At 44.8% G+C, this 26892-nt stretch overlaps 1 protein-coding gene across 1 annotated transcript in view; it reads right to left on the bottom strand.

The window, feature by feature from the left end:
• Positions 1-26892, bottom strand: part of cep112 (centrosomal protein 112) — a gene marked incomplete at its 5' end in the record, with an annotated part of 140662 nt that overhangs the window by 73222 nt on the left and 40548 nt on the right. The window contains 9 exons of the mRNA XM_080010122.1: positions 8741-8820; positions 10648-10707; positions 11682-11774; positions 12529-12658; positions 12970-13124; positions 17213-17314; positions 17919-18037; positions 18820-18919; positions 23739-23825. Of these exons, the coding sequence (XP_079866248.1) occupies positions 8741-8820; positions 10648-10707; positions 11682-11774; positions 12529-12658; positions 12970-13124; positions 17213-17314; positions 17919-18037; positions 18820-18919; positions 23739-23825 (926 nt within the window). The remainder of the gene's footprint in view (positions 1-8740; positions 8821-10647; positions 10708-11681; positions 11775-12528; positions 12659-12969; positions 13125-17212; positions 17315-17918; positions 18038-18819; positions 18920-23738; positions 23826-26892) is intronic.

Raw genomic sequence — 26892 nt, 5'->3', positions numbered from 1 at the left:
TCCACTGCCATTTGTTGCATCCGGTTGGCCCAAAGGGGGCGCTATACCAGAAAGTTCTTGAAAACAGTCACTACTCCTAGACCGTGTGTCCGATTTTAATGCGACCAATGTTAGGACACTTACGGCTGAAGGTTCTAGTGGCTCAAGATAGATAAAGTAGACTGTCAAAACAAGGTGGCCTCCACCAGGCCAATCAACATTCAGGAGCCTAAAGGCGGGGTTAAATTTATCCAATCTTTATGGAATTTGTGGATGGAAAGTCCCAAGTCCAAATCAGGATGTACCACAAAATAAATCGTACATTTCCGCCCACAGGGGGCGCTGCAGTCATCATCTGAATGATGCAACATTGAATCGGCCAAATCTCCCATGTGGTGTGACCCACAGTCATGTGTGGCTTCAGATGCGTCTCCTCATGGTAAATAGATTTGCTGTGGAAATTGTTGATTTACGCCTTAACAATTTCCGCCATTTTGAATTGTATGAAAAACCTTGTATGATAAACCTGGACACTTTGTCCGAGGCCGTTCGTCCAATTTCAACCAAAGCAGGTTTATTGGATTCATTATTGATCAAAGTTACCAAAATAGTTGGCCAATTCCAAACAATATGGCCGACACTGACGTAAACGTTCTGGCAAAAAAAGCCACAGAGAGAAGAAGTAGGCAGAGCTTGTAAACGCGAGGTCATAGAGCGTGCAAATACTGATGCATCAAGGGCTTTCTCATACAGTCACATTCTCAAAAATGAGCATCATTTGCACGTTTTGCACTCTGGTCCAACTTCTTCAGCGATGCATGGCTGCTGCCTCGCTGGAGCTCAGGCTTTGGGGTAGCGCTTGGGCTTTACACCCGCACATTGCTGCCTGCAGCTATATTTGTATATGTATTTATTTAAGTTTCATTTTCCTTTAAGTTTCATTTTCCCATGCTTACAGGAAACAAAAAGTCCCATGCGGTGTCCCTCACAAGCTTGGAGCACGGCCACGAAAAGTGTGAACAAACTTTCTAAATGAGACCTTGTGGATCTTATAAGAGTGAAGATTCGGCAGTAGTTGCGTTCTTATTTCTGGCCTGATATTTGTTCAGAAACAGATTTTGTTGGACTGATAAGGAGAAATCAGCAAAAGTAACAAAGTGAATACAATGAAACGCGGAGTAGAGCTCAAACCCCATTGGCTCACAGAACATTTACATTTAAAGCTCCACACACAGAAACAGCCCGTTTTGGAAGAGCAGGGGTTAGAGCAGCAAGAGACATTTCTGAAACGTTTTGCATTATACAATATCTCATTATGGAATGAAAATTATTATTATTAGCATAATATTATGACCATGTTTTTGTGACAGCTTCTTGCTAAAATTGTTTTCCCACTGTCACAGAGATCTTTAGCGCTAGAAGAGGATTTGATGGATTACGGCAGACAGCAAACTGGAAGTTACCGAGAGAAAGCCACGAGCAGACTACTGCGCATGCCTGCTGCGGCTGACGGGTTTTTGCGCTGCAGAGGCAGATGCCGTGTTCCCTGGAATATGGCACTTAAATTATGATTGATGGCTTAAATAAAAACCGTGGATTGATATTTAAGATTCGTTTTTTCTATTTATTAATTGCACGGAGGCTGTTGTGGTGCTTGTAGCGTAGAAGAAGATGGAGGGTTTGGACACGGTGGTTATTAATTAATGATAAAATTGCTGGTGGAAACAGGTGATCAGCCATTGATCACCCAGTTTACTGATCATTGATCACTACCAGGAAACAGATCTCTATAGATGAGCTCTCTCTCAAAGCCGTCATAGGTTGATGTGTCTAAAAGGAATTCAGTTTTGAATACTTCAAACAATGTCTCAGACAGAATGTATTTAAATACTTTTAGAATTGTTTTTATTGAATTGTAAATAACACTTTAAAGAGCCGCAACTAGTCATAGTCATGTGGCTCACGAGCCGTGGGTTGAGTATCACTGGCTTAGAGGCATGGTAGAATGGCTAGAATGCATAATTTGAGAAAAAACACTTCAAAAACATGTTTTGGGGATCTCAGATACCTATTTTAACTTGTTGAAAAGGAGCATAATAGGTCCACTTTCAGAAAACGAGTATATTTTTTAACCTGATGCTCATTTTTCGCGAACCTGTTCTTTGATGACCGCGATTGTCCCAGTTGGTCAAAGTTATTCCCTCTAGATACTGGATCACTCGATGGGATACCCGTCCACCAGCAAGCCCTTCGCTCCTCCACTTCACTCCATCACAAGGCTGCTCCTCAGGCGTAGAGGTTGGAGTTGCCACCGACAGTAGCTAGCCTTGTTCTGAGTTCAACAAACTCCAGAATCTCATTTTTCGATCGCTGCCAGTTAACCTGAGAGATTTCCATCAGAATCTTTTAATTGAGCCAGTATTCGGAGAACAGCTTCAACCGACTGGGGGCAATCGCGGCCGCTGAAAAACATAGGTCACGATCGCACCACGACAATCAAATAGATGGACGAATAAAACATAGATTTATAACAAAAAATTCTTTGAAGGGATCCTGACTTTTATTTTGGAAATAAAGGACGGTAAATGTTCCAAATTTCATCATATTTCTTTCCACCACGGTAGGCCTCCACTTCCTATTCCCACTAGGTGGTGCCATGAAATTTTAATGTGAACGCCTCGCAATCAACGAAATACTGTTCGCATGTTGGTTGGATTTTACCGGTCTATAGGGAAGTGCATAGGAGCTTGTGTTTATGTTTGTGTGTTCAAATGAGTTGTGTTTTTCCTCCAGAATTTCCAAAATGTCAGAATACCAAATATAATGGAATTTGAAACCAGTACACTCATTCTGATGCCAATAAAGATCAAAGCTCAAATTGACACTTGTACGGTCCTTCAAAACCTTTACAACATTGATGCGCCTCAGAAGCAGACAAATCAATGGAGAGAAACTGCATGCAGAGAGGAGAAAAGAAAAGAGTGAATGAATGGAAGACGAGAAGAGAACCTTGAAGACAAGAAGAGAGATGAGAGGGGAAGAGGAGTGGAGTTCCTATTTGTGATATTCATGACAGCGTTTGGAAGGAGGTGGGGGTGGTTCCACTGTGCATTTAGACGCTATTTGGCTTCATGAATTATGCACACCGTTGCATCGTATGCTAAATCGACAAGGCACTAATCCCTAATGTAAACATACTGTATTTACATATCCCAGACATTACACGGCAAAATGAAGCGTCGCTGTTCCATGAATGAGTGAAAACCCTGAAGAGGGTCTTTTCTAAATAGAGCTGTTTCCACGTACGAATTAACTCAGCTAACATTGCACATTTTGTTATTGTATCTCTGGCTTGGTAGAACACTGTTAGAGCAACCGTATTCAGTGATGTTAGCTTTGGAATTAGGCACTAATGGAGTAGGTACAGTTGATCTGGTATCTACTATATTCTACATATAGTTTAATCACTACAAACATGGGAAACCATCGCACCATGATAGATAGATGGATGAATTTATAAAATATAGATGTGGAACAAAAAATGCTTTGAAGGGATAGGAGCTCCTGCTGCTTGACCCAAGATCCTGACTTTTATTCTGGAAATAAAGGACGGTAAATGTTCCAAATTTCATCATATTTCCTTCCACCACGGGAGGCCTCCACTTCCTATTCCCACTCGGTGGTGCCATGAAATTTTAATGGGAACGCCTCGCAATCAACGAAATACTGCGAGCATGTCTGTAAAATGTGACTGGTCTATAGGGAAGTGCATAGGAGCTTGTTTTTATGTTTGTGTGTTCAAAAATCTTTTTTTTTTTCCCCAGAATTTCCAAAATGTCAGGACATCCAATATTACCATAATATTGGAATATATTTGAAACCGGTTTACACCGCGTGAACCCATGAATCGTTAGATAAATAAATCAAAAGTTATCAATGTAAATGCAAGTTGGACTTTGGAGCGACGGCTGCCTCCCATCTGCATTTCAAACATTTCATTTTCGCTCCCATCACAGAGGCCTTCCATGTTCCCCATCGGCCACGTTTGTGCTATCGAGCCGCTACTTAACCCATTTCAATACAGACCATTCAATACCTCCACCAGGGGAGCCTAAATATCCACCCGGGCGATATCTGGGATCCATTGCTCCACCTGCTCCTTCCTCAATTCCACCCCCACACCTATGAGGACATGCGGCGGCGGCGGAGGCAAGGCGGCTTTTTTTACACCAGCGCAATTCAAAGCGGTTATCATAGGACACGAAAGGTATTTAAAAAACAGGATCAAAATCATAACTCAGCGGGTGGTTTCAAATGACCACTCGCTCTGGAATTATAAGTCTCAGGTTGTCTGCAGGTATCAGAGATTGGGTAATTGAATACCTTTTCGACCTTTGGAAGACAAATTTTTAACTAAACAAACCGCAGAGTGAGTATTTTACATTGGAATTGAGACCTGATATACTAAAATCTGAGACCGTTTAATGACTTTTAAGGCCTAGGTACACGAGCACACCGCGTGGCGCATGGCCAAACCGACAGACCACAAACGGGCGCCTGGCAGACAGAACTCCCACCAAAACACAGAGTAGTCTGCAAAACAGCTTCTGTTCTTTACATCTCGTTTCGTTGAGCGGTCGGACATTCAAGCAACGACTTTCTATTCCAAAGCTGCGAGCTTGCAGAAAGGTAAGCCGGATGGAAGATGAAGAAAACATTTTGAAAAACCATGACGCAAACCCAGAAAAGGGACGAAAAAATAAAATAAAAGCTCTCCATCGGAATAGGCTGAACACACCGCGTTCAAAACCTGACACAAGCCGTCTGAGGGAAGGGGCGCGAGCCGCACGTCGGACCACCGCTCACAACCACGTGCAGCTCTCCCCCCAGTTCCATAAACCAGACGCTCCAAAATCTCAAGCTTCAAACCCGGCGTCGAGTGACGGGTCGTCTATCGCCAGCGCTTGGAAGGACGAGGGCTGCGACGATGAGAGGAAGGTTTTTTTTCTTGCTGTCTTTAAACTAATTCAGTTGATTTCTGATATTGGTTGATGGCGATGTGGGGGTGATTGTCATTGTTAGAGGTTGGAGGCAGGCTACCTCCATCCCTCTTCCCTCAACCCGACATCTCTCCATCGCTATGCTAATGCCCTGTAATGATCTGAGGCATTCTGTATGAAACTGGATGAAAGAAGAGCAGAAAAAAATAAAAAATAAAAAAACTTGCTCTCCACACAGTTCTGTCGAGATTTATGTGTTGTTGCTATAGTAACACGGACCCAAAACTTAAATTGAGGCAATGATGCTCATTTGCATGGCAGGATGGAGTCATTTCCCTCTTTTTGTTTTGGTGTGGGTGTCAGCCAAAGGGGGGGAATAGGTGTAGATTACAGCTGCTTCTAAAAAAACTCATTAGAATTGGGAACAAACAGAGGCACTCCACCATCTGTTGTCCTTTTGCTTATTGGAGAAGAAGCACATGCATGTGCACACTGGAGCTCAGTTCAAGCGCAGAAACCAGACATTTTCAAGGTTGAATATGCAGACCCACGTATGAAGACGCGGAGCGCGGCGCGCACACACAAAATGCAAACCATGAAACACACTTGCGCACGTGGCCGTGCGCGGCGGCGGGCTCTGCTCGCTAAATAAAACCCTTCTCCCATCGCCGCGCGAAAACACAAAGCGCGGAGGCACACCTACACGCCGCCTTGAGAGGTGTGCGGTCCTGCTTTGACTTTGAAGTTATCTTGGATTGCCTTTGCAGGACGTCAGCATCGCCATGGCAGCAGGCAGGTAGCAGCCATCAGACTGCTGTGGTTGTGTGTGTGTGTGTGTGTGTGTGTATTCTGAGCGCTTAATTAGCTAGGGGCCTCATGTGCCACCCGTCATTTCTCAGTGTTTAACTCTTAACAAGGGAGTGGTTGGCTCATTACCGATGCTAACGGCGGGAGATAATTTATGCACAAAAGGATCTGTGGGCTGTTTTTTTTTAAGCCCGTCCTCTATTGCTGGGCTGACAAAGACAAACGCAGACAATAGAACGGCACCGTTTTCACCGTCCCTTTGCAGTCTTTAAGCTGAATATTAAACGCTGCACAGCTAACAAAATGCCTTCATGTCGTTTCACTTTGTCACAAACAGAAATAGCAACATCTTTTTTTTGCAGCTTAAGAACATTTCCAACAAGCCATCCATCTTGCCTTTGTGTGAAACACTTGAAAAGTGGTGACTTGAGTGGAGCACAGAGTGCTGCATCCGTCGACGGGGACACCCCCCCCCCCCCCAAAAAAAACCCCAACAACTCATTCAACGCCATTGTGCTGAGAAAAAAAAAAAAACATGTCGATCCCCGCCGGGGTTCCGACAGTGACATAAACGGGTTCGGCAACGTTTTGGCTGCAACTGAAGTGGCCGAGTTGGTGGAAGGGACTGGAGCGGCGTTTAGCTGTGCAGAACACATTCTAGTTCGATTAGGGAGACTAGTAATCTGCATGTGACCCAGTAATGTGGTCCTGCATGGGATTAATTACCCAGAGGAATGCTCTGACTGGCTGACGTGCTGCTTTTCATGTATCGCACTGAACGCGAGGAATGGCCTCGGTTTATCAAATACCCAAAAGGCTGCAAATATTCAAATACCGAAATACATTGGAATGGCGAGGGGCAGGGATTTTCAAAAGAAAAGACTTGTTTGTAAATTAATTATTATCAAACTAAAGACCTGATTTCAAGACACAACACAGTAGGCAGTCTAAACATAATTAAAGTAATGTCTCATATAAGCTACGTGTAGGCAACAGTTTGAAATCAGTGCTTGGCAGCGTCCCACATACTGAAAGGAAGGGCGGGCGTGCAACGTTACATGGCATAACATCAGAATTTGATGTTTTTGAACCGAACATTAATAGCCACTCATATTAAATTAGCACAGTTAATAGCTATCCCTGCAATAATGAAGACACACTCCCGCTCGGCTGACCCTGTCCCCCATTAGACTAATCCACCATGAGTCAAATATTCTAGTTAGAATATCCATACTGAGATGACCTCAAATTGCCTCCCTATCGTACAGTTCTACCATTATAGGGGGGTGGGGGGTGGGTTAGAGGAAGAGTGATGACAGGAGTGGGGGGGGGGGGGGGCTGCTGCTCACATCTGGTCCTGCAGGAGAGCCCAGCAGCTCGGCTGAGAGGATTCGGCAGAATTCGGAGGCTGGGAATAAGAGCCTCAGCTCAGTGACGTGTGACCGGAGGAGGAAGGAAGATGCTTGTCAATGGAGCTGAAATGTGGCAGAGCCCATTGGTTCCACAAACAGTTTCTCAAAGGGCGATTTATTTTAGACGTTTCATCCAAAATGTCGCCAAGCTGATTCCCGGGAGAAGAAGAGAAGACAGCGCTGAGCGATGACGCGGCAGTCATAAACGTGTCGACCGCATTAGCGAGAAATCATGTTTTTCCATCACTTTGGTGTCTGAAAATGCACTTAAACCGCAACGGTACACATGCTGTCAGGGTCATGCACCACACGGAAAATTGCAACGAGAATCTCACTACATTATGACAGAACCCTGTGAAACAAAATACCGATATGGCTCCATCCTCTATTAGGAGAAAATGTAGTTGACCTGCTGGAAAAATTAGCTCTCAAACAGGTTTGTACAGTACATGCCGTGTCCAGAGATACATCCCTAAACTACGTCTGCCGACTCCGGCTCCATCACAGACTACACCCGTGGGAAGTCCAGCGAGCTAGAAAGCCAAACTGCTGATAGCAGAAATTTGAAACCTGTTTAATATACGGTCCTGTGAATGTGTTAGCCTCTGAGCATGAGACTCGTTCACGTTTAACTGCTGCAATCAGCGCGAAGATTTGCACGTCGCACAACATTAACAGATAGAATAGAAGTCACCGTCAAACTACGCTTCACATTCCCAATAAACAGGCTCGCTGTAATGCATGACACCGTTGTGCATTGTGGCTTCAGTGCGACGTCCTGCTACAGGGTGAACCCGTGAATCGGACCACCCCCCCTCGCCCCCGTCCCTTTCTACTGGTTTTGCTGTCGGGCTGGATCGTCATTAGTAGATAACAAAACAAAAAGGTCAAGACCGCCTTTCACGGTCACCCCCAAAAATTGCAAACACACAGACACAGACAGACACACACACACAGCCGCTGAAAGTCTGCCTCGCTGCACTGCATTCCTGAGGGCTGCGAATGATTCCTCAGCACAACGTGCAATCTGTTAACGCCACACATCTGCGGAATGACATGCTGAAGCCAAGGGGACTGAAAGTGTGTGTGTGTGTGTGTGTGTGTGTGTGTGTGTGTGTGTGTGTGTGTGTGTGTGTGTGTGTGTGTGTGTGTGTGTGTGTGTGTGTGTGTGTGTGTGTGTGTGTTAATTGTTCACATTAGCTTTTGGTTCACAGATCAGACCAAGAATCCTCCAACAGAAGTTTGAGGCAGATGCGAAAAGAAACTAAAAACAATCAGAAAAACTGCACGACTAAAATAACCCTGCAATCAATCACACCCGTTTTCATTCACCGTCTGACGATTTGGAAGATTTGAGATTCGACACGCAGACACAATGAATGTCCGTCGAGTGTGCGGATTAAATACGACGTGCACCCCCCCAAGATAAATCACAAGGATGTTTTGCGGTCGTAACAAGCCGGTGCTTTTTCACCGCAGGCTTGTATTTCACGGTGGTTTGTTTCCGAGGAAGAGCAAGGAGATTCTCTTTGTTTGAAATACCTGAGTGCGTCCTCAAGTTTGGATATCTTCTTCTTGGCCTCTCTCCTCTGTCTGTCTGCCTCGTTGTGGAGACCCTGAATCTGCGAGAGACAGACAGACAGAGAGACACAGAGAGAGAGAGAGAGAGAGAGAGAGAGAGAGAGAGAGAGAGAGAGAGAGAGAACAGAGAGGGTAAGCAAGTTATCAAAGCTTTATTTATATGCACTGTTACCAAGTGCTTCATAAGTGGCAGAAAACAGAAATGCAACGGCAGACAAATCAATACAAAGAGCGGGGATGCAAACAAAGAAACAAGTTAAAAGCCCAAAGCTTTTCTAAAACCCAGAAAAAAATGCAGAGAGGAAAAATGAAAAAATTTACTAAACGCAATGAAAACTGCGTTAAAAAAAGCAAATCAAAACGCAACGGATAGAGAGCGAGAGAGACAGACATAGCAAGACCCATTTAAAAAAATTATTCTTTGATTTATTTATTTTCACTTATTTGAATGAAAAAACCCTATTACGTTGACTTGAGTTTTGTTTTGTTCGATGCTTTGGCAATACTGTTCTAGTGATTTTCATGCCAATAAAGAGAGAGAGAGAGAGAGAAAAAACAGCGTGAGTGAGAAGAGACGCCATCAAACATCACTCATCAACCCCCTCCGTCTCTGACCTTCTCCACCTGCTTGCACGTCTTCCCTTTTATATGGCCCCATCAGACGGCCTCATCTGGGCCCATCTGCCTGCGCCCAGAGCCCCCTCCCTCCCCCTGGCCCCCGGTTGGGCCCCTTCCTGCATACAGATACTACACCAGCGCCGCCCTCACGTGTCCGCTGAGGAGCGGCGAGATCAATCTTTCCAGGGGAAATAAACGCAGCGTGATAAACGCCAGACTCCTCTTTAGCATCCATTTCCACTCACCTGGCTGATGGTGAAACTGAGTATGTGTCCTGGATGCTGCCAGAGAGAGTCACCAAAAGTTAACATAAAATGATGTGGTTGATTTAAAAAAAAGAAAAATCATTCAATGACGAAACACATCAAACAAGGTACACAAATTAAATGCTGCTTGACCCTGATGAAAGAGCCCAGGGGCCCGAAAGCTCTGCAGGTGTACCAGCCAGAGGGGTCTGTGGTACAGATGTGGGGGGCGCACACACACACACACACACACACACACACACACACACACACACACACACACACACACACACACACACACACACACACACACACACACACACACACACACACACACACACACACCCCTTCATGACTGGAGGCTTTGAAGATGACCCGGGTGCACGATCTTAAACCCAGAGATTCGGGTTGGAGCGGCCTGGCCCGGTTTGGTCCGACCAGACTCATTAAGCATCGCCTCTGTGATCTATACTTTATGATGGCCGTAAGCCTTTGAAGAGCGCTTCTTTAAAGTCAACTTCTTTACAGCGAGGGTAATTAGGTGGAGAACGGTGCACGTGCACAGCGATGGTGCACGCGTGTCTTTCACTGACGCCGGAGCCGTCGTGGAAACATCCCGACTTGGAGCCGTTGCAATTATTAGATATAATACAATCGCCTGATTATATTATAAATATTTGAGCTGATCGTAATGTCTGCGTCAATTTTTTATTTTCCATAATCATGTTTCCATCCACATTTCAGGGGAATATTTTAACTAATGTAAGAAATGTCCCAATGATTGTGAATTGTGAGCACCCCATCCACGCTGTCATTTGGGTTTACTTGGACCATTCCCTTTCCTCTCTCTCTGGCTCTGCCGCGCCCAGTCCTGCACTTCATCTGTTAATCACAGTTTTCCGAATTTACAAGGTCCGACATAAAACGTTAAAGTGCCTCCATCTCCACTTGACCGTGACAAAGCCGTCACGGGGCTGGGAGCCAGGCGGCTCCGGTGCACGTTACCTTCTTCTCGCAGTCCATTTGCAGCACTTCCTGCTCCTGCTGAAACTTGTTCTCCTGGTCCTTGGAGGAGAGGAGAGACTGTGTCACGGTGCCTGACGGACGACACGTCCCCACAAAACTACCGACGGGAATGGTGCCCACGTACAGTTCAGTTTGAAATGAGGAGCTGAAGAAGTAAAATCTTATCAAGACATTTAAATAACATAAAAGTCAGACTCTAGCTTCGGGGTCTAGAAACTGTGGGGTAAATATGCCCCCGCCCCAGAACATTCCACATTATTCATAGCCTATATGTACCGTATATTAAAATCTATTCCATAATATACCCAAAATGAAAAAGAAATAAAAACACTAGAATCATATTTCATGCAAGTAATCTGGCAAATCAAGCAAGCAGATGCTGCAGTCACAACTTCCCGACTCAGGTAAACATCTCACTGTTAACGCAGTACATCTAGAACGGGGGTTCTCAAGCTGTTTGCCCCAAATCAAACCTGATTCAATCTTACGCGCCCTTTTTTGTACATTTCTAAGTTGCCAACGGTCATTTTTGTCTGAATTGGTTCAAGGTTTTTAGGCATACAATACAATATAACATAGTCATGGATTTTGTCACAATTTATATTTGAAAACTCTTGAGGTTTTGAGCCAATATTTGGCCGTTGGGGAAACATGTCTAAAATGGCCTCAAGCCCAGAGACCCCCCAGAGATCTCTGGTGACCTCCTGTGAGGGTCAGGCACCCCAGGTTGGGAACCACTGACCTTGTAGACACAGAGAGCTTACCCATTAACAATATCATATGTTGCCTGGGCTGTCGGTCTTAATGTGATAGTATAAACAGCTGATTATCATCCACAAAATATTGTCAGATTATCAATTAACTATCATTATCAAGGTATCCAGTCAAAAATATTTGAAATGGTCAATATCGTCCAGTTCTTCAGACACAGCTTTGAATAATTAAAGCCACATGACTTGCACAGGTTCATACAGAAGCACCCACACATCACATCTCCGAACGACGCCACCTACTCTGAGCTGTTTGTGCTTGTGTTGTTCAGAGTCCTGCAGCTGCTGCCTGAGCTGAGCCGCCGAGCGCTCCCAGTCCTCGATCACATCAGAGGCCTGGATGAGATGAGGCACCAGACTTTATTAAGAAGGCCGGGAGAGCAGAAAGGCTGTGGGGGAAAAACGCCACAACATCCGCCGGTCTAAGGGCGAACCGAGGAGTAACACTCCCCGACAAACTCTGAAAGGCTCCTTGGGAGAGGTGAGCGCGGCGCAATGCTAAAGCCCGAAATCCCAGAAGTAGCGTCATTTTTGGGCACAAAAGTCTTCCACACCAAGTAGAGGGAACTCTGCTTGCAGAGTTCCCCTCCCCTCTCTCTCCCTCTCAGGCCTTGCACATTTTTGCACACCAGATTTGTAGCAGCACCTCTGCACTTTGGGTTAGGACATACCTTACACGACTACTTCTTATTTCTCATGAGGATTAAAAAGTTGAAAAACAATGACACCAACTCACACGCTAAACTTTAATGGACTTTCCCACTATGTACACATGCAGTCTAAGATGAGCCACTCTCCATCTGTGTCCACAGCCTCATTGAATGAAGGTAATTATTATTAGCTTCACAATTATTACATAACTACAATTATTGGAGCGAATCATAATCATTTTGTAAAACCCATGTTTTTCCATTCAAATGTTGCATTATGCCAATGTCATAAACGTTCAATCACGACTCACGTAGAGAATCACGACCAATCACATTAACGGCAAATCCTCATGGTCTAGTGACGCAAAACCAGCAGATTCAATGAAAACTGTTCAGCTGTGCGCATCCCTTGTTTGAGGCACCGGGGTGGTGCGACCTACCTTGGCTAGGGAGAGGGTGTGCTCCTGCTGGAAGTGGCTGATGTCCATCTCGTGTTTGGCCTGGAGCTTCTGCAAGGTCTGCTGGTGCTGCTCGCTCTGCTGCTGCTTCTCCTGCTGCAGGGCCTTGCTCCTGCAGGACAGTCGGCAGATGTTCAGCCGACAGACGTTCAGCCACGTGGTGCCTCCAGACGCCGACACAGGGAGGCCAGGACAGTACATAATGTAATAGGAAAATTATTATTTTTTATTCCCATTAAGGTTAGAGCTTCCAAAGTCTGAGGCTCTGAGCATTTTGTATTCTGTAAGCAGCTCTGAAGCTGGGCGAGGTAACATGTTGACAAACCGAGCTTCAACCCATCCATAACCTTTTCTCAACCCTCATCTGCCTCTTCGCGCTGTTTTGCTGCCCCCCTCCACCCCGCCACATGAGGAAAGCCCCACCGTCGGTTGGCCTCCTGCAGCTCAGCACTCATGGCGGCGACGTGGAGCTCCAGCTGCGCCTTCTCCTGGGTCAGCTTCTGCCGCACGGCGTTGGCCTTCTCCACCTCCACGCTCTGCTGCTTCAGCCGCAGCTCCAGCTCACGCACCCTCTGCTCCTGAAACACACCACAAGGACCACAGCCTGACCGTCAAAAAACACACTAGGCAGACATTTTGGTTCCTGGCTGGTGTTTCTCGAGGTAACCGAGACACCGCCACAGAAATGCATTCTGGGATATGTTTACTGAGATTTATGCAATTTTGGTTTGTTAGTTATTTTGTTTCAAGGCAGATTCCTTTGAAGCAGCTTACTGTAGGAGCCAAGCAGGTGGCGCTTTGTTTTTCAGAAGCTCAAGGCAACACCACACGCTTTACTAATCTTCTAAATTCTGTAGATATTCACTGTGCCGTCGGGCGGCTTAGAAAGGCATTTTTTCACATTTATATATTTATTACGTGTTTAAAGCATTATTTGAGGTGATTTTTGAACTTGGTGAGTTTTTGATGTAGTGGCTGTTTCAGGCACTGCAAGTGCATGGTCATGTGACGTAAAAGCAGATCTTTATGCGGCCCTGGTGCAAACAGGAGGAGATATGATGAGTCAGGGCTCTTGCTGGTTGAAAGTTAGAAGTCCCTATAGGTCATAGTAGAGTAGGTAGAGTGAGCACAGGTACAGCTTCCAACAGATAGGACACATTTCTCATCTATTGCTGTTATTGCGATTGGGTTTTTTATCCAACAAAACAATTCACATCTATCTGTCCCTCCATCCATCCATGGCATAGCAAAGGTCGAACCAGGATGAGCCCTCCCCTAACAGCCACGCAGGGTTAAGATTTTATCGGGTGAAAATGTTGTGCGAGAAAACGCTTGATGTTTTTGTTCGCTGCTTTGCTCCTTCAGTCGGAAAAGTTGCTCCAACCCCGTGCTACCGTTTCACCTCGCTGCCCTAATTCTGGCTCAGACAGACTGACAGACAAAGCTCTATGGTTGCGTTTTCTGTTTGGAGGTTTAGGAAACTCCTAGCAGAGGGTAACTGTTCATCTGCCCGTCTGACAGGAGATTATCTCTTAGACGTAGATTTACAGTTAAGGACTTTTCCGGGGTAAAATATTACCTTTTAGTTGCTTTTGGTATTGGAATTGGCCGAGCCCAGATGATACCATCAACATAAAGTGGCTTTCATATTATAAATATCAGGAAGACATTGACCAAAGTAATGATACAATGAGTTCTGCTGCCACAGTGACTATGTGAGAGATTAAAGAAACAAGGAAATTAGCTTTTTGTCTATCTTACCCAGATCCCCGTGTGTCCAGTACTGAAATATTGACGGGCTGCATAACTGCATACTAACTGTGTGAGCTCGATGCAAGGCCACAGAGGGACGAGACGAGCTCCTGTGAAAACAGGGATATACACCTTCCAGCAACCTCAAAAGCCGAGCTATTCAAGTCACGCATATTGTTTCCATTTAAAAAGGCTTCCTGAAAGACAACAGGGAATATTGAAAGCAGTCTTCAAATATAAAACCACTGTTTGTGCCACGTTGGACCAATGGATGGAGTTGAAAGGTGGTTCTAGACGGATCAGCTGGGAGCGACACAACAGACCATCGATGTGCCAACTTATCCCGTTCAGCTTTAATGATAATAATAATATAAACACAAACATATAGAACATACCAGTTGTACGCATAAGAGATACCATTCAGAGTAACATAGTTTGACATTATTTTACACTCAAAACTGAACCCCAACTTGTAGACAGTCATTTATTCTGCCTCTTTCTTTCGTTCGCCTCATGCTGATGGCTGAATCACTTCAATGCCAAATCCAAACATCAAATGGATAATCAGGGATCCTGATTCTCAATATAGCAAGTGATCAAAGTCCAGCAGATTCAGTGGTGAGGCCTCCGGCAGTGTCCTAATGAAATGATGCTTCTACTGTGCATATTGTCCCCCGGCATGCGAGTGCCTGCGTGTCAGGGTGGAATGCGGCATCGGGGGGGCTGATAGAAGCGATGACAGCGCCCTGATTAAAGATGGAGCGCGCTAGTCAATCTAGACGATGACAGATTCTGGCGATGACAGGAGGAGCAGGAGCGGTGGGTGGGTGGGTGGGGGGGTGATGGAGGAGGGTTTGTCACAGCCAGAGCCAGTGAGAGGGATCCTTTGTCTGGGCCCGGCTGGCAGGGGCCTTTAAGAACAGAAAGTGGGAGCCGGTGTTGTGCTGGGACGCGTGCTGACACTTAGCTCCCTGGCAGGAGATGAGAGGCAGCGCCTGCCTGCACAGTAACAACCTGGACCCAGTATAGAAGGAGAACAATATGCACAAGAATCTGGGAGAATGACGAGGTGTGGAAGGTGAAGTACCGGTTGCGATGGCTGCATTGTACAAACTCCACCTCAAGATTTATGGGTAATAATTTCAAATTTTTATTTTTTCTTACGAATCTGTTAAACTTCACAGCTTATTTATGAATACGTGCCACGTGTGAGTTCCATGGTCAAGAGTTCAGGACAGAACACAGCAGTAAAACTGGTGTTGGTTTCCTTCAGCTCGTGGCAGTGCTGTTTGTTTGGGAAGGTTTTGTTTCAAATGAAGAGGAATAAAATAAGTCGTACAATTCCTTGTTCAGTTCAAGCACATTCACTAGAGAGTTTCATTAGTATCATTCCATTTTGTTGTGTTGCTACAGTATGCTATGGAACTCAGAAACATACTGGGCTTCATATCTGTTCTAGGGCTGGGTGGTTCAAGTTCGAGTTCGGTATATCATCAATTTTGTGATATGAGACTAGATATTATAGTTTGGTTTATAGTGAAATAGTAAAGTGTCTTTAAGGCTCCATTACAGTAAAGGAATGAAATGGTCTGAACATCATGGACTGTTCTATCTGTTCTAATCAACGCCTCGACCTGCTTGGTTGTAATATCCATATTACTAATGATTGCTTGGCAAATATTTCTTGTGTGTAAATATCTTATGAAAGCACCAATAGCCACGCCCCCCAAAATATCTTCAAAATATCAAGGTACTTGTCAAAAAGTACTGTGATATTTGGATTGAACTCTACCTGCTGTGCCCTGTGCACAGATAACCAAAGAGAAGACACTTCTGAGAGGCAGCCTGCACAGAAACCAAGCAGGGAGCCGCTGACACCGGCCTCAACCACTCGTATTTGTTGTCTGGTTGTCTGGCTCTGAGCCGGCCTCGGCCGAGGTGCGTACGAGTGAACAGATTGAACTTTCTGCATTGCACCCTCGGTGTGAACTTCTATTGGCACCAACATCTCTCCTCCATGCGCAGCGTCTTTGTGCGCCTGGCGGGTGTTTGGCGAGGGCGGGCAAATCACCGACCAAGCATGTGCTTGAAGTCATCACCGGCGACCGGTTCAAACAGGCGCCCGCTTGTATATTCTACCGACGTTCATAAATAAACAAACGGGCCGTCTTCAAATAAGCTCTCACTCCCACAATGGAAGGGCGCGGCGCAACGCGGACCCCGACGGTTTCTCCACGGGACGAGAACAAGAATAAGAGGTGCTGCGATAGATCACCTAGTCTGACTTCCCCCGTCAAAGTCCACACAAAGTACGTGTTTGTGTGGGTCAGCCTACTTTCCAGTGACAGAGGGTTCTTTTCATCATAGCGGGCCTCACGTCTTCTTAATTATTGAAGAGGGGCCTTAGCGAGGGCCCGGCGTCATCTCTCACTTTTGATGACGCCTCTTAAATGTGAGCCCGTTGACAGACCGAGGCGGGCTGCCGCGCCTGTGTATGTGTGTTATCTGCGACGGCCCCTGAATGCTAATGTCCTTAACAATGCTATATTCATTAAGGGCCGCGTCCGACCGGCCCCTGGTGTGGGTAATCCTTGCTAACGAAATTTGTATAATCCAAACTAAAACCCAAACCCTTTCATATGAGATCAAAGGAACGGCAGCCTTGGCAGGTGTGGGTCCGTGTGGGTGGAGGAGCAGGAGCACACTTTTTCAACATGAGAGGAGGTTTGAGACAGGAGACCGGAGATGTGAGAACAAGTCTCAGCCGCTGGCCGGCGCACTTGGAGTCTTAGCGTGAACCAAGTCTCGGTTACTTTTGTCAGTTTAACCAGGGCTTTAAGGGGAGCCTTGCCATAAAAGGGTTGGGCACACACACGCACACACACACAGTCTTGGGATCCACGGTGGCCCGTACCTGAGCGCTGTACTCAGCGTCCACCTTGGCCAGCTTGCGGTTTGTGTCCTTGAGAACGTCCTTGAGGTCCTCCGTGTGCTTCCTCTGCAGCTCAAACTTCTCCTGCTCCGATTGGAAGAAAACGCGTTCAAACCTCAACCCAAACCCAAACATGAATTCCATCTGTGGCCATGGAGTATCTAGATTTTTCAATACACGCGCTTATGTTACCTCAGCGCTTTTCCATCTTCTTTGCTTATTGTGTCTATATTTCAGGAACGCTTCCTATGATCCACTTCATTATGTATGCAAGCACTTGCTTGTACGGGGACAGGAAGTGGCTTTCAGAGGGCGAGAAAGTTAATTTTTCTCATTACATCTGAGAAAAATCATTCCTACGGTTTTCTTATCACACACTAAGTGACCCTGAACAAATGAGTGGAAATTCTATTAACATCTTACTGAGCGTAGCCATGCTCAGTTAGCGAGGCCTCAGCAGTAGTGAAAATGCAATTTACCGAGGGCACAGAGCATTAATTTTTCAGGAATATGAATCCACACCGACTTGGCCAAGGCCCCAATGAATGTAGAATTTTTTTTTCCTCGGCACCATGAGAGCCGGTGCGCTCGCAGCTAAAGTCCGTGTGTTTCACACTTTCAAACAGCCTTCCGCTGGCTCAGGGGCTGCAGAGTACCCAGAATATCCTTCGACTTTTTCCCCTCGTACCTTCTTCTCCCACTCGTTTTTCAGGGAGTTGCTGCGGAGATCCAACATCTTCTTCAGCTCGGCGATCTGCTTCTCTTTGCTCTCCCGGATGACCTGGGACTCCTGCAACGTGCTTTCTACTGTTGTTAAGAATAAGAGACGCACGCACGCACGCACGCGCGCACGCACGCACGCACGCACGCACGCACGCACGCACGCACGCACGCACGCACGCACGCACGCACGCACGCACGCACGCACGCACGCACGCACGCACGCACGCACGCACACACACACACACACACACACACACACACACACACACACACACACACACACACACACACACACACACACACACACACACACACACGTCAGGCTTGGCCACAACCCAACTGGATTACACTAGCACGATAGTGTCATCCTAACAGTTTATCCTAACTATAGTAACCGTCATGTTAATCCATCAGTCTGGATATTTTCAGAACAAGGTCCTAATTTGGGTTAGAAAAAATAGTCATGTGTTGCCCCCAACTTCAAACATGTTACCGCTTAAATTACACCATTAGCCTAATCTGATTCAGTGTGACCAGAACACCATGCGCATGTAAACGCAAACAGACACACTGAACGATGCACTGTCGGGGGGGGGGGGGGGGGGGGGGAGGCGAGGAATCCATTCCTCTACGAAGTCCCACCACCCCCCTCTGATGTGGTCAGGGACGCGGCAGAGACGACAGGAAATAGCGACTAATTCTCAACGAGGCAGAAGAGAGATCTCAGATAGCGCGGCGCAGCTGGCAAACGTCAAGCCGCGCTGCCGGGGTCCTCGCTGGAACTCCGAGGGCCTTTTACGCTGAGTGTTCAGAGACGCCAGTGTAAACATCCCTCTGTTTACCTCCGCAGCACCGCGACCTCTCACCTTTCTTCCCCAGCTCGCGGATGATCTCCTCCGACTCTTTCTGCTTGGCCTGGTAAATGGTCTTCAACCCTTCAATCTCACCGTTCTTTCTGTCCAGAATCTGGGGAGGGAGATTATTTTCAACGGATGCTGGAAATGGCGCCGGAAACCGCACCGTTGAAAGACGACTCAAGCGAAGAACATTACCGCATTGCTGATGTCAAATCTCCCATTTACCTGTTTTGTGCAATATTTCACCATTTGCCGCAGGTCAATTTGAGTTCTGTACGCCCTGGGATCTCAGAAATGTTGTGCCCAGGAAAAGGCATGTAGGGGCGATAAACATTTCCATTTTTTCGAAAATAAACATCCTATAAGATGTTAACACAAGGTACTCAAATAGCTTTAAATAATAACCTTGAACTTGTAAAATACCTTTATTCATTTACTGTAATTGTTTGGAAGAATATGATCCACAGAAATAAGCATTTTCTTTTTTAGGTCTCCAAAACAAGAAGCAATCAAATGACTTCATCACAAACAAAATGGAGGAACACTTGAGCGTCCTGACGCCACCACGCATGCATAATTCATACTTACTAATTGGGGGAAGCGTCAGCACCTGTGAGGTAAGCGCGACCAGCTGTGTCGAATGAGTTGGATTAGGTCAGGGAAAGTTGGCACCAACAGAAACACATAATAACACAGGTATTAGAAGCCGTCGACTGTGATAAAGGGCTTAACATATATATTGACGTGAATCAGGGCAGCTTATTTCTCTTAGCGGCTCTTACTCACATACACATGTCTTGTTAGTAAATACTGATAGGATCACTGGTGCTAAATAATATTTTTGGCTCATGACAAGGCACCAAGGAAATATACAAGTATCTAAGAGACGCTTCCTGGCAGGGATTTTAAACGGGTCCGCTTGAAACTGAAGGCAAAGGTTCGCTAGTTGGACCGCTGGAGTCTAGTCTTCAATCTACAGGGGCCCAGGGGCCAAATGTGGCCCGCACATCAATATCAATTGCCCCTTTGAATAAGATGACAGGTTAATAATAAACTGAAAAAAATAAAATAAAGTAAAATAGTAAATACAAAAATGTGATTGTTTGGCTCAAAACTAAATATAAATAAACAAAATAATAAAAAAGGGTCAAGATTCCCTGCTGCCCCACCCACCACTGTCTCAACCAATCACAGTTTGCGCATTCACTTTCTGTCAAACCACTGTCTTGAATGTTATTTGTCTCGTGGGAATTGGGAAACAAATGTATCTTGTTCAGAGAAAGTAATCATGGAAAGGAAATACCAAAAAAATATCAGAAAACACAATTGTGATTTAACATTTTTGATCTTTCAATTAAAAAAAAAAAAAAAAGACGGTTACTTGCAGGAACCCTAAACTGGTAGAAAACTGGATAATGTGGCTCACAACAGAATGTAGTTGACTAGGCCTGATTTTCAATATGTAGATTTAGAACACCCAGTACTCATATTCAGTGAGCACTTCAATTGGTGTTATGCCAGTGTAACCAAGATCTGTCGCCGTGTCCGAAAAGGCATACCAGCATGCTATTTATATCTAGTACACCAAAAATGTTGAATACGTCCAAAACCATGGTTGTCGTAAGAGTCCTAAGAGGAGGTGACACAGCCTACGTGCACGATAAGATCTTGGGGTTTGGCGCAAGTTAAGAGTCATCTGCACTTCATCAGGACCTTGATTGCACATGTGTCCTAACCCAAGTCCGGCTTGGGTGTCATGGGCTCTTCCTGGTGTGCCTCGCTAAAGCACAGGAAGCCACAGCCATCTGGTCCTTGAGGGAGGGAAACAAAACATTTTTTTGCTTTCAATACGGTCCCAAAGCCAGTAGCTTATTTTGCACTTACACGCCAAGCCTGGTGTCCTCAAAGCAAGTTGGGAGCGAGAGATAAAAGAGAAAGAGGAACCCTGACAGAACATTTAGGGAAGCCAAATTTCCAAATGTCACCACCTGCAAAAGATGGCATGCTTTCTCTGGGTCCAATGAGTACGGCTACCGCGGGATGTTAGAGGAGGTTCAGAGAGAGAGAGAGTGCACTTTGAGCTGGGAAATAACAGCTTTTAGGGATGTTGGGATGGTATTTTGGGCTTTTATGGAGAAACCTGATGCAGAGACACTCCAGCCTGGTAGGTCATCACGCCACAAATATATTGGTCTCTAGTCTATGGGAATAAGAGCATTACAGCTAGAGTCTCAAAAACAAACATCAATACATACCAAGCAGCCACAACATTAAAACCACCCGCCTAATATTGTGTAGGTCCCTCTCGGGCCGCCAAAGCACCTTGGGCACCCAGGTCGCCCCCTCATCGTTTGTCCTTCCTCTGACCACGTTTGGTAGGTAGTAACCACTGCATAGCGGGAACAGCGCACAAGACCTGTGCTCTGATGAGATGCTCTGACCCAGTCGTCCAGCATCACAATGTGCTCCTTGTCAAAGAGGCTCAGATCCTTACGCTGCTTCAACACATCAACTTCAACAACTGACTCTTCACTTGGTGCCTCATATAATAATAATATATTATATACAACAGTTTATATATCTATATATATATCTATATCTATATCTATCTATATCTATCTATATATCTATCTATATCTATCTATATATCTATATCTATATATATATATTACATTACATTACATTTCATTTAGCAGACGCTTTTATCCAAAGCGACTTACAATTGTTCAAACACCGACGGACGCAGCCATCAGGAGCAATTAGGGGTTAAGTGTCTTGCTCAAGGACACTACAGCATGCTAGCAGGAGGAGCCTGGGATCGAACCAGCAACCTTTAGATCACTAGACCACCAGCTTTACTGCCTGAGCTACCATCCCATATATATAGATATCTATATATATATATATCTATATATATATATCTATATATATATATATATATCTATATATATATATATATATATATATATATATATATATATCTCTCTCAATAATATATAACAGTATATATATTATAATATATAACAGTATATATAAGTATAAAAATATATGCCACCCCTTGACAGGTGCCATTGGAACCAGATGATCAATGTTATTCTCTTCACCTGTCACTGGTTTTAATGTTGTGGCTGATCGGTGTACCTCGGTGTACTGTACAGCGGGATGCAGAAGATGATATCAAAATTATGCAGAATATGTCGCACAGATATGATGAAGTGTTTATTATGTGCAATGTGAATGATGAGAAATGCTTTGAAATAAATGTTTTGTCATTGAAATATTCTTTGTCATTAATATTTCATTTGTTCACTTCATGAAGCTCCTTTCACCACGACTACTAATATCATACAGTTTGTTTGTCATCCACACGCTATGAGCATCACTCCTTTGAAAAATACAAGAGCAAAATGTTTCAAAATGTTACAAAACTCTGAAGCGCGTTCTTTGCTATATTTGAAGTTGAAGTAATGCATACATTTGCACACACACTGTAGTGTTTTTGGATGTCTGCATATACACCAAGTAGGCCAAAATCAACACAGGTCAAAGCAGACACAGGGAATCAAACACAGGAACAGTAAACAGCGGGTTTGTTTTACACACATGAAAACGCTTTGCGCGTTCATCGCTCAGGTTGTGTTTGTGTGCGAGTTTAAGAATTTCAGTTTGAGAACCTGCGTGTTCATGCACTCGGGCGGAGAACATGATTAACGGCGTTCTTTTAATATATGAGAAGTGCACTGATTCACAACCATTAGCATATAATAGCGAAGATCAGTGTTTTCATTACCCTCCATTTCATGCAGAAGGACGGTGACCGGTAGCCTCTTCAGTGGCTATAAATTATTCATTAGAGAGCTAATTTAAACTATACTTGTTTGCCCACCTACCAATGGGCTCATTAAAGCCCGTAGGAAGGTGGGCCGTTCGAGGGACTCCTCTTTGAAGCCATTAGGGGGACGGCTGGCTAGAACGCAAGAAAATTGAATCAGACATGGTTCACAATCTGTATGCAATTAGTGTGATTTTACCGCAGTGACACATCCACAACGGAAATCTAGACGGGGAGAAACAGAGCCAGGGAGAGCTGTCACCCCGTCTCATGTCCAACATAAAGAAGTGCCGGACAGTTCAAAAGAAAGAGAATTGGAGTGTTTTCTGTTTTATTAAAAGCTTCTGTCGCGGCGCAGAAAAGAGGCTGCTCGCAGGAGTTGACAGATCCCAGGTGCTTGTTCTGAAGCTTAACTGATAGGCACCCAGTGAAAATAAAGTGGGAAAAGAAAACAGCCTCCACTGCTATTTTAACCAGCTTACAAAGACCTTTGAAGGCCATCTGAGGAAGGTGATGAAGAGCAGATTTTTTTGCAGGGCAAAAGAAATAAGGAGCCTATATATTTTTTTTGTTTTATTCTATTTATTTTTTCTCCTTAATTTGCGAGCAGGAATAGAGATCAGAGGATGGGAACTGGAACTGTTTAGTATGCTATTTTAAATGCAGAATGGTACAGCATTTAGCATAGTAGACGCCTGCTGCTCCGCAAAGAAGGGCAGAAGGCAACTAACGTGTAATGTGTTTTGAAGAAGATGTCTACATCTAGATCTAAAGTCTATCTTTATCTTCATCCGGGCTCTGGATCAGGGAATCCCAATTTTCCTCCCCAAATCAAACCTGATTCCATCTACACTACTATTAAGAAGCAATACCCTTTTCCCCATGTGGTTGTTTGCAGTCGGCTGTGATTTTGTCCTACATCTGAACATACAGTTATTGTTGTCGTTGCAACAATCTGTTTGGGTTTTTGAACAAAATATTTGACTATTAAGAAACATGACTTATTACTCGGCGATCTCTGGCGACCCCCTGCGAGGGTCGGGCAGGTTGGGAAACACTGCTCAAGACGGCCCTTCCAGCGGTCAGGGGCTCTTACTTTCTGGACATCTGTGTCGCGTTTGGGCTGCAGCATCAGCTTCTCCTCCTGCCGCTTGGCCTCCAGCACTTTGATCTTCATCTCCACCTAAAAACACATGAAAGTTGTATGTGTGTCTGTGTCAGGGGGGGCAAAGTGCCGGCCTCTCCAACCTTCTGGCGGTTCCAATTTACAACGGTTGGAATGGTTTGCATTGATTTGTCGGCAGGCAACAAAACGTATTCCCAGGGAGTCGCTTTTGAATCAAAACAAGGTCATTGAAGGACAGTACATTGTGAGTTTTCTGTTTTCAAAAAGAGCACTATCAATTTTTTTTTTTTTTTATTAATTTGTGGTTGTCGGCTCGGGTTTTGTGAAAACTCATTACACATCAAAAATCGGAATAGATCTGCAACAATAGAACATATTAACAACTTTGAGTCTTAAAACAGCAGAGATTGTTCCTCGAGCTCCGACGCTGAATGGCCGTGCTTTGATTCCACCCATGCGCCGCCGCATCATCTATTCAGCTCTGGAGTAAAATAGAATCAGATGGACGTCCTGGATACAGAGCACTAACAAAGAGCCGGCATGACAAGCTGCCTGTTAAAACAGTAACACACACACAAACACACCTACAGACGAGCACATGTTGACGTGAAATCTCATTAACGTTTAAAAGCATGTTTATCTACAGGAAGCTTTAAAAAGCTGTGTGAAGCTGAAACGTGCCAAACTGCTTGTGTGTGCCGTGTGTGTGTGTGGTGTGCGTGTTTCAGAGAGATAAAGCGGGTGAGTGAGTTAGTGATGAAATCAGTCAGTGGCAGATATTCCAAAGTAAATTTGTGTGTGTGTGTGTGTGTGTGTGTGTGTGTGTGTCTTGGAGAGAGAGAGAGAGAGAGAGAGAGAGAGTGTGATGAAATCTATCAGTCAGTGGCAGATTTTCCAAAGTATTTGTGTGTGTGCGTGCGCGCGTGCGTGCCCTGCTGCAGCGGGCTCCTTTTATGTCAGCATATTATTTTAAGCGGCTCAAAAGTTGAACCATTGTGATCCGCATGTTGGAGCGCTCGCTGACCGGCTCACATGCACACGCATAAAGACGTGAAATGGGGGGGGCTGTGTATTGGCAGGAATCTGGCGATACGATATGGTATCACCATATAGGGGTTACGATTCAATACATTGCGATATACTGTATATACTACTACAACTACTATACTGTAAAGGCAATATATTGTGATTTTAAAAACATGTCTATTTTGGGAAAACTGTCATAGCATAAAGAACATACCATCATATGCATAAAATCTGAGTAAAAACATGCAAAACAATCTGCATTTGTATTTATCATAGTCACTGTAACATCCAACATCAAAGCACTAGTTTTTGTGCAATCTGAGCCAAGAAATTAACCTTTGCCTATACCAGTCGAAAAATAAACGAAAAGTGCTCGTCGGATACTTTAGGTAAACAAATTAAGAAAATAAAAAACAGCTTTTAGGGATGCACTGATTGTGAAATTCTGGGCCGATACCGATTCTTATAATAACAATTTGGCCGATAGCTGATACTGGCGTTTATTTGTTGATTTTTGTTCTTATTTATTCCCCCTTTTGCGCCAGGGAAACAGAGAAATCTTCATTATGAAAAAATTAACTTAACCGTTGTAAAGTCTTTCAGCCCTTCATCACACTATCTTTGAACGAGCACAAAGTCTACATATAACCTTTCTTAGCCGAAGATTTTTTGTGAAAAAATGACAAATTCAAATGCCCTTTTAGCCTGCTATACAAGGACCTACTCAATGACAATAATGTTTCAGTACTTACATAACAAAAATGCAATAGTTAAAATAATCAAATCAATAATATTTTTTCCGTCCACTGTGATGAAATCACAGCCGTAGCTTACATACAGTAGCTACCCTACAGACATGGAGAAAGTGAGTTCACGGAGCCGGAAGATGCTGTTTTCTCTTGTACTTAAATGGCTTAACCGTGGCTTGATATTAAAGTTGTTTTTTCTATTTATTAATTGCATGGAGGCTGTTTGGTGCTGTAGCGAGGAAGCAGATGGAGGAATTGGACATGGTGGTCTTGTGTGGCGCGGTCTGTCTGCAGATAAAGGTGCAGCTCCAGGTTATTACTTGTATAAATTGTTATAGACGGATGAGCCACAACATTAAAACCAGCACTAACAACCACCAATATTGTGTAACTCCCCCTGGTGCCGCCAAACAGCTGTGACCCGTGGAGGCATGGACTCCACCAGACCTCTGAAGGTGTCCTGTGGTATCTGGCACCAAGACGTTAGCAGCAGATCCTTTAAGTCCTGGAAGTTGGAGGCGGGGCCCCCATGGATCGGGCTTGTTGTTCCAGCACATCCCGGTTCCGGTGACGTCTGTGCTCTGCGTTGCTTCGCTGAGAACTGTTGACTCAATACAGATGAGATTTGTGGTTCCGGTGAGAGCTACCACTTCCGGTTCCGGTGACATCTTCGCTTGTGCGCTGTTGCTGCTGCTGTTGCTTGCTGCTTTGGCTGCTGCTATTGTTGCTGCTGGTACAGTAGCCGCTAGTGTTGTTATTGCTGGTGGTGTTGTTGGGGCTGCTAACCTTATACCTCAACTTAACCATCTCTGACCTTATTCCTTAACCTAATCATCTTGAACATTATACCTAAACATAACAATCCCTAGACTTATACCTAAACTTAACCATCTCTAACCTTCTACCCTAATTTAAATATCTCTACTTTGTACCTCAACTCAACATCTCTAACATCTCTAAACTACCACTACCAGTTCCAGTGAGGTCTTTGTGTGTGCGTTGCTGTTGTTGCTCCTGCTTTGGTTTTGCTGTTGTTGCTGCTGCTGGTGCTGATGTCGCTGCTATTTCTGTTGCTGTGGTTGTTTCTGTTGTGATATTACAGTTAGAGGATCATAAGAAGGGTGTGTTTTCGGAGAGAGGGAGTCAAAAGGATCTCCCTCCCGAGGTCTGGTTGAAAACTTGACCCATAACTTAGGGATGCTAATTAAAGGACCGTGACTGGATTAGGATGAGATGGTGCACACGGTTTAAATTTCCGTTTCCGGTGAGGGCTGCCACTTCCGGTTCCAGTGATGTCTTTGCTGTGCTTTACTTCGTTGAGATGAGATGGTAGACACTGTTGACTCAAT

This window comes from Zeus faber, assembly GCF_960531495.2.
Source record: "Zeus faber genome assembly, chromosome: 11".
Lineage (NCBI taxonomy): Eukaryota > Metazoa > Chordata > Actinopteri > Zeiformes > Zeidae > Zeus > Zeus faber.
This window is presented reverse-complemented; position numbering and strand designations above follow the sequence as displayed.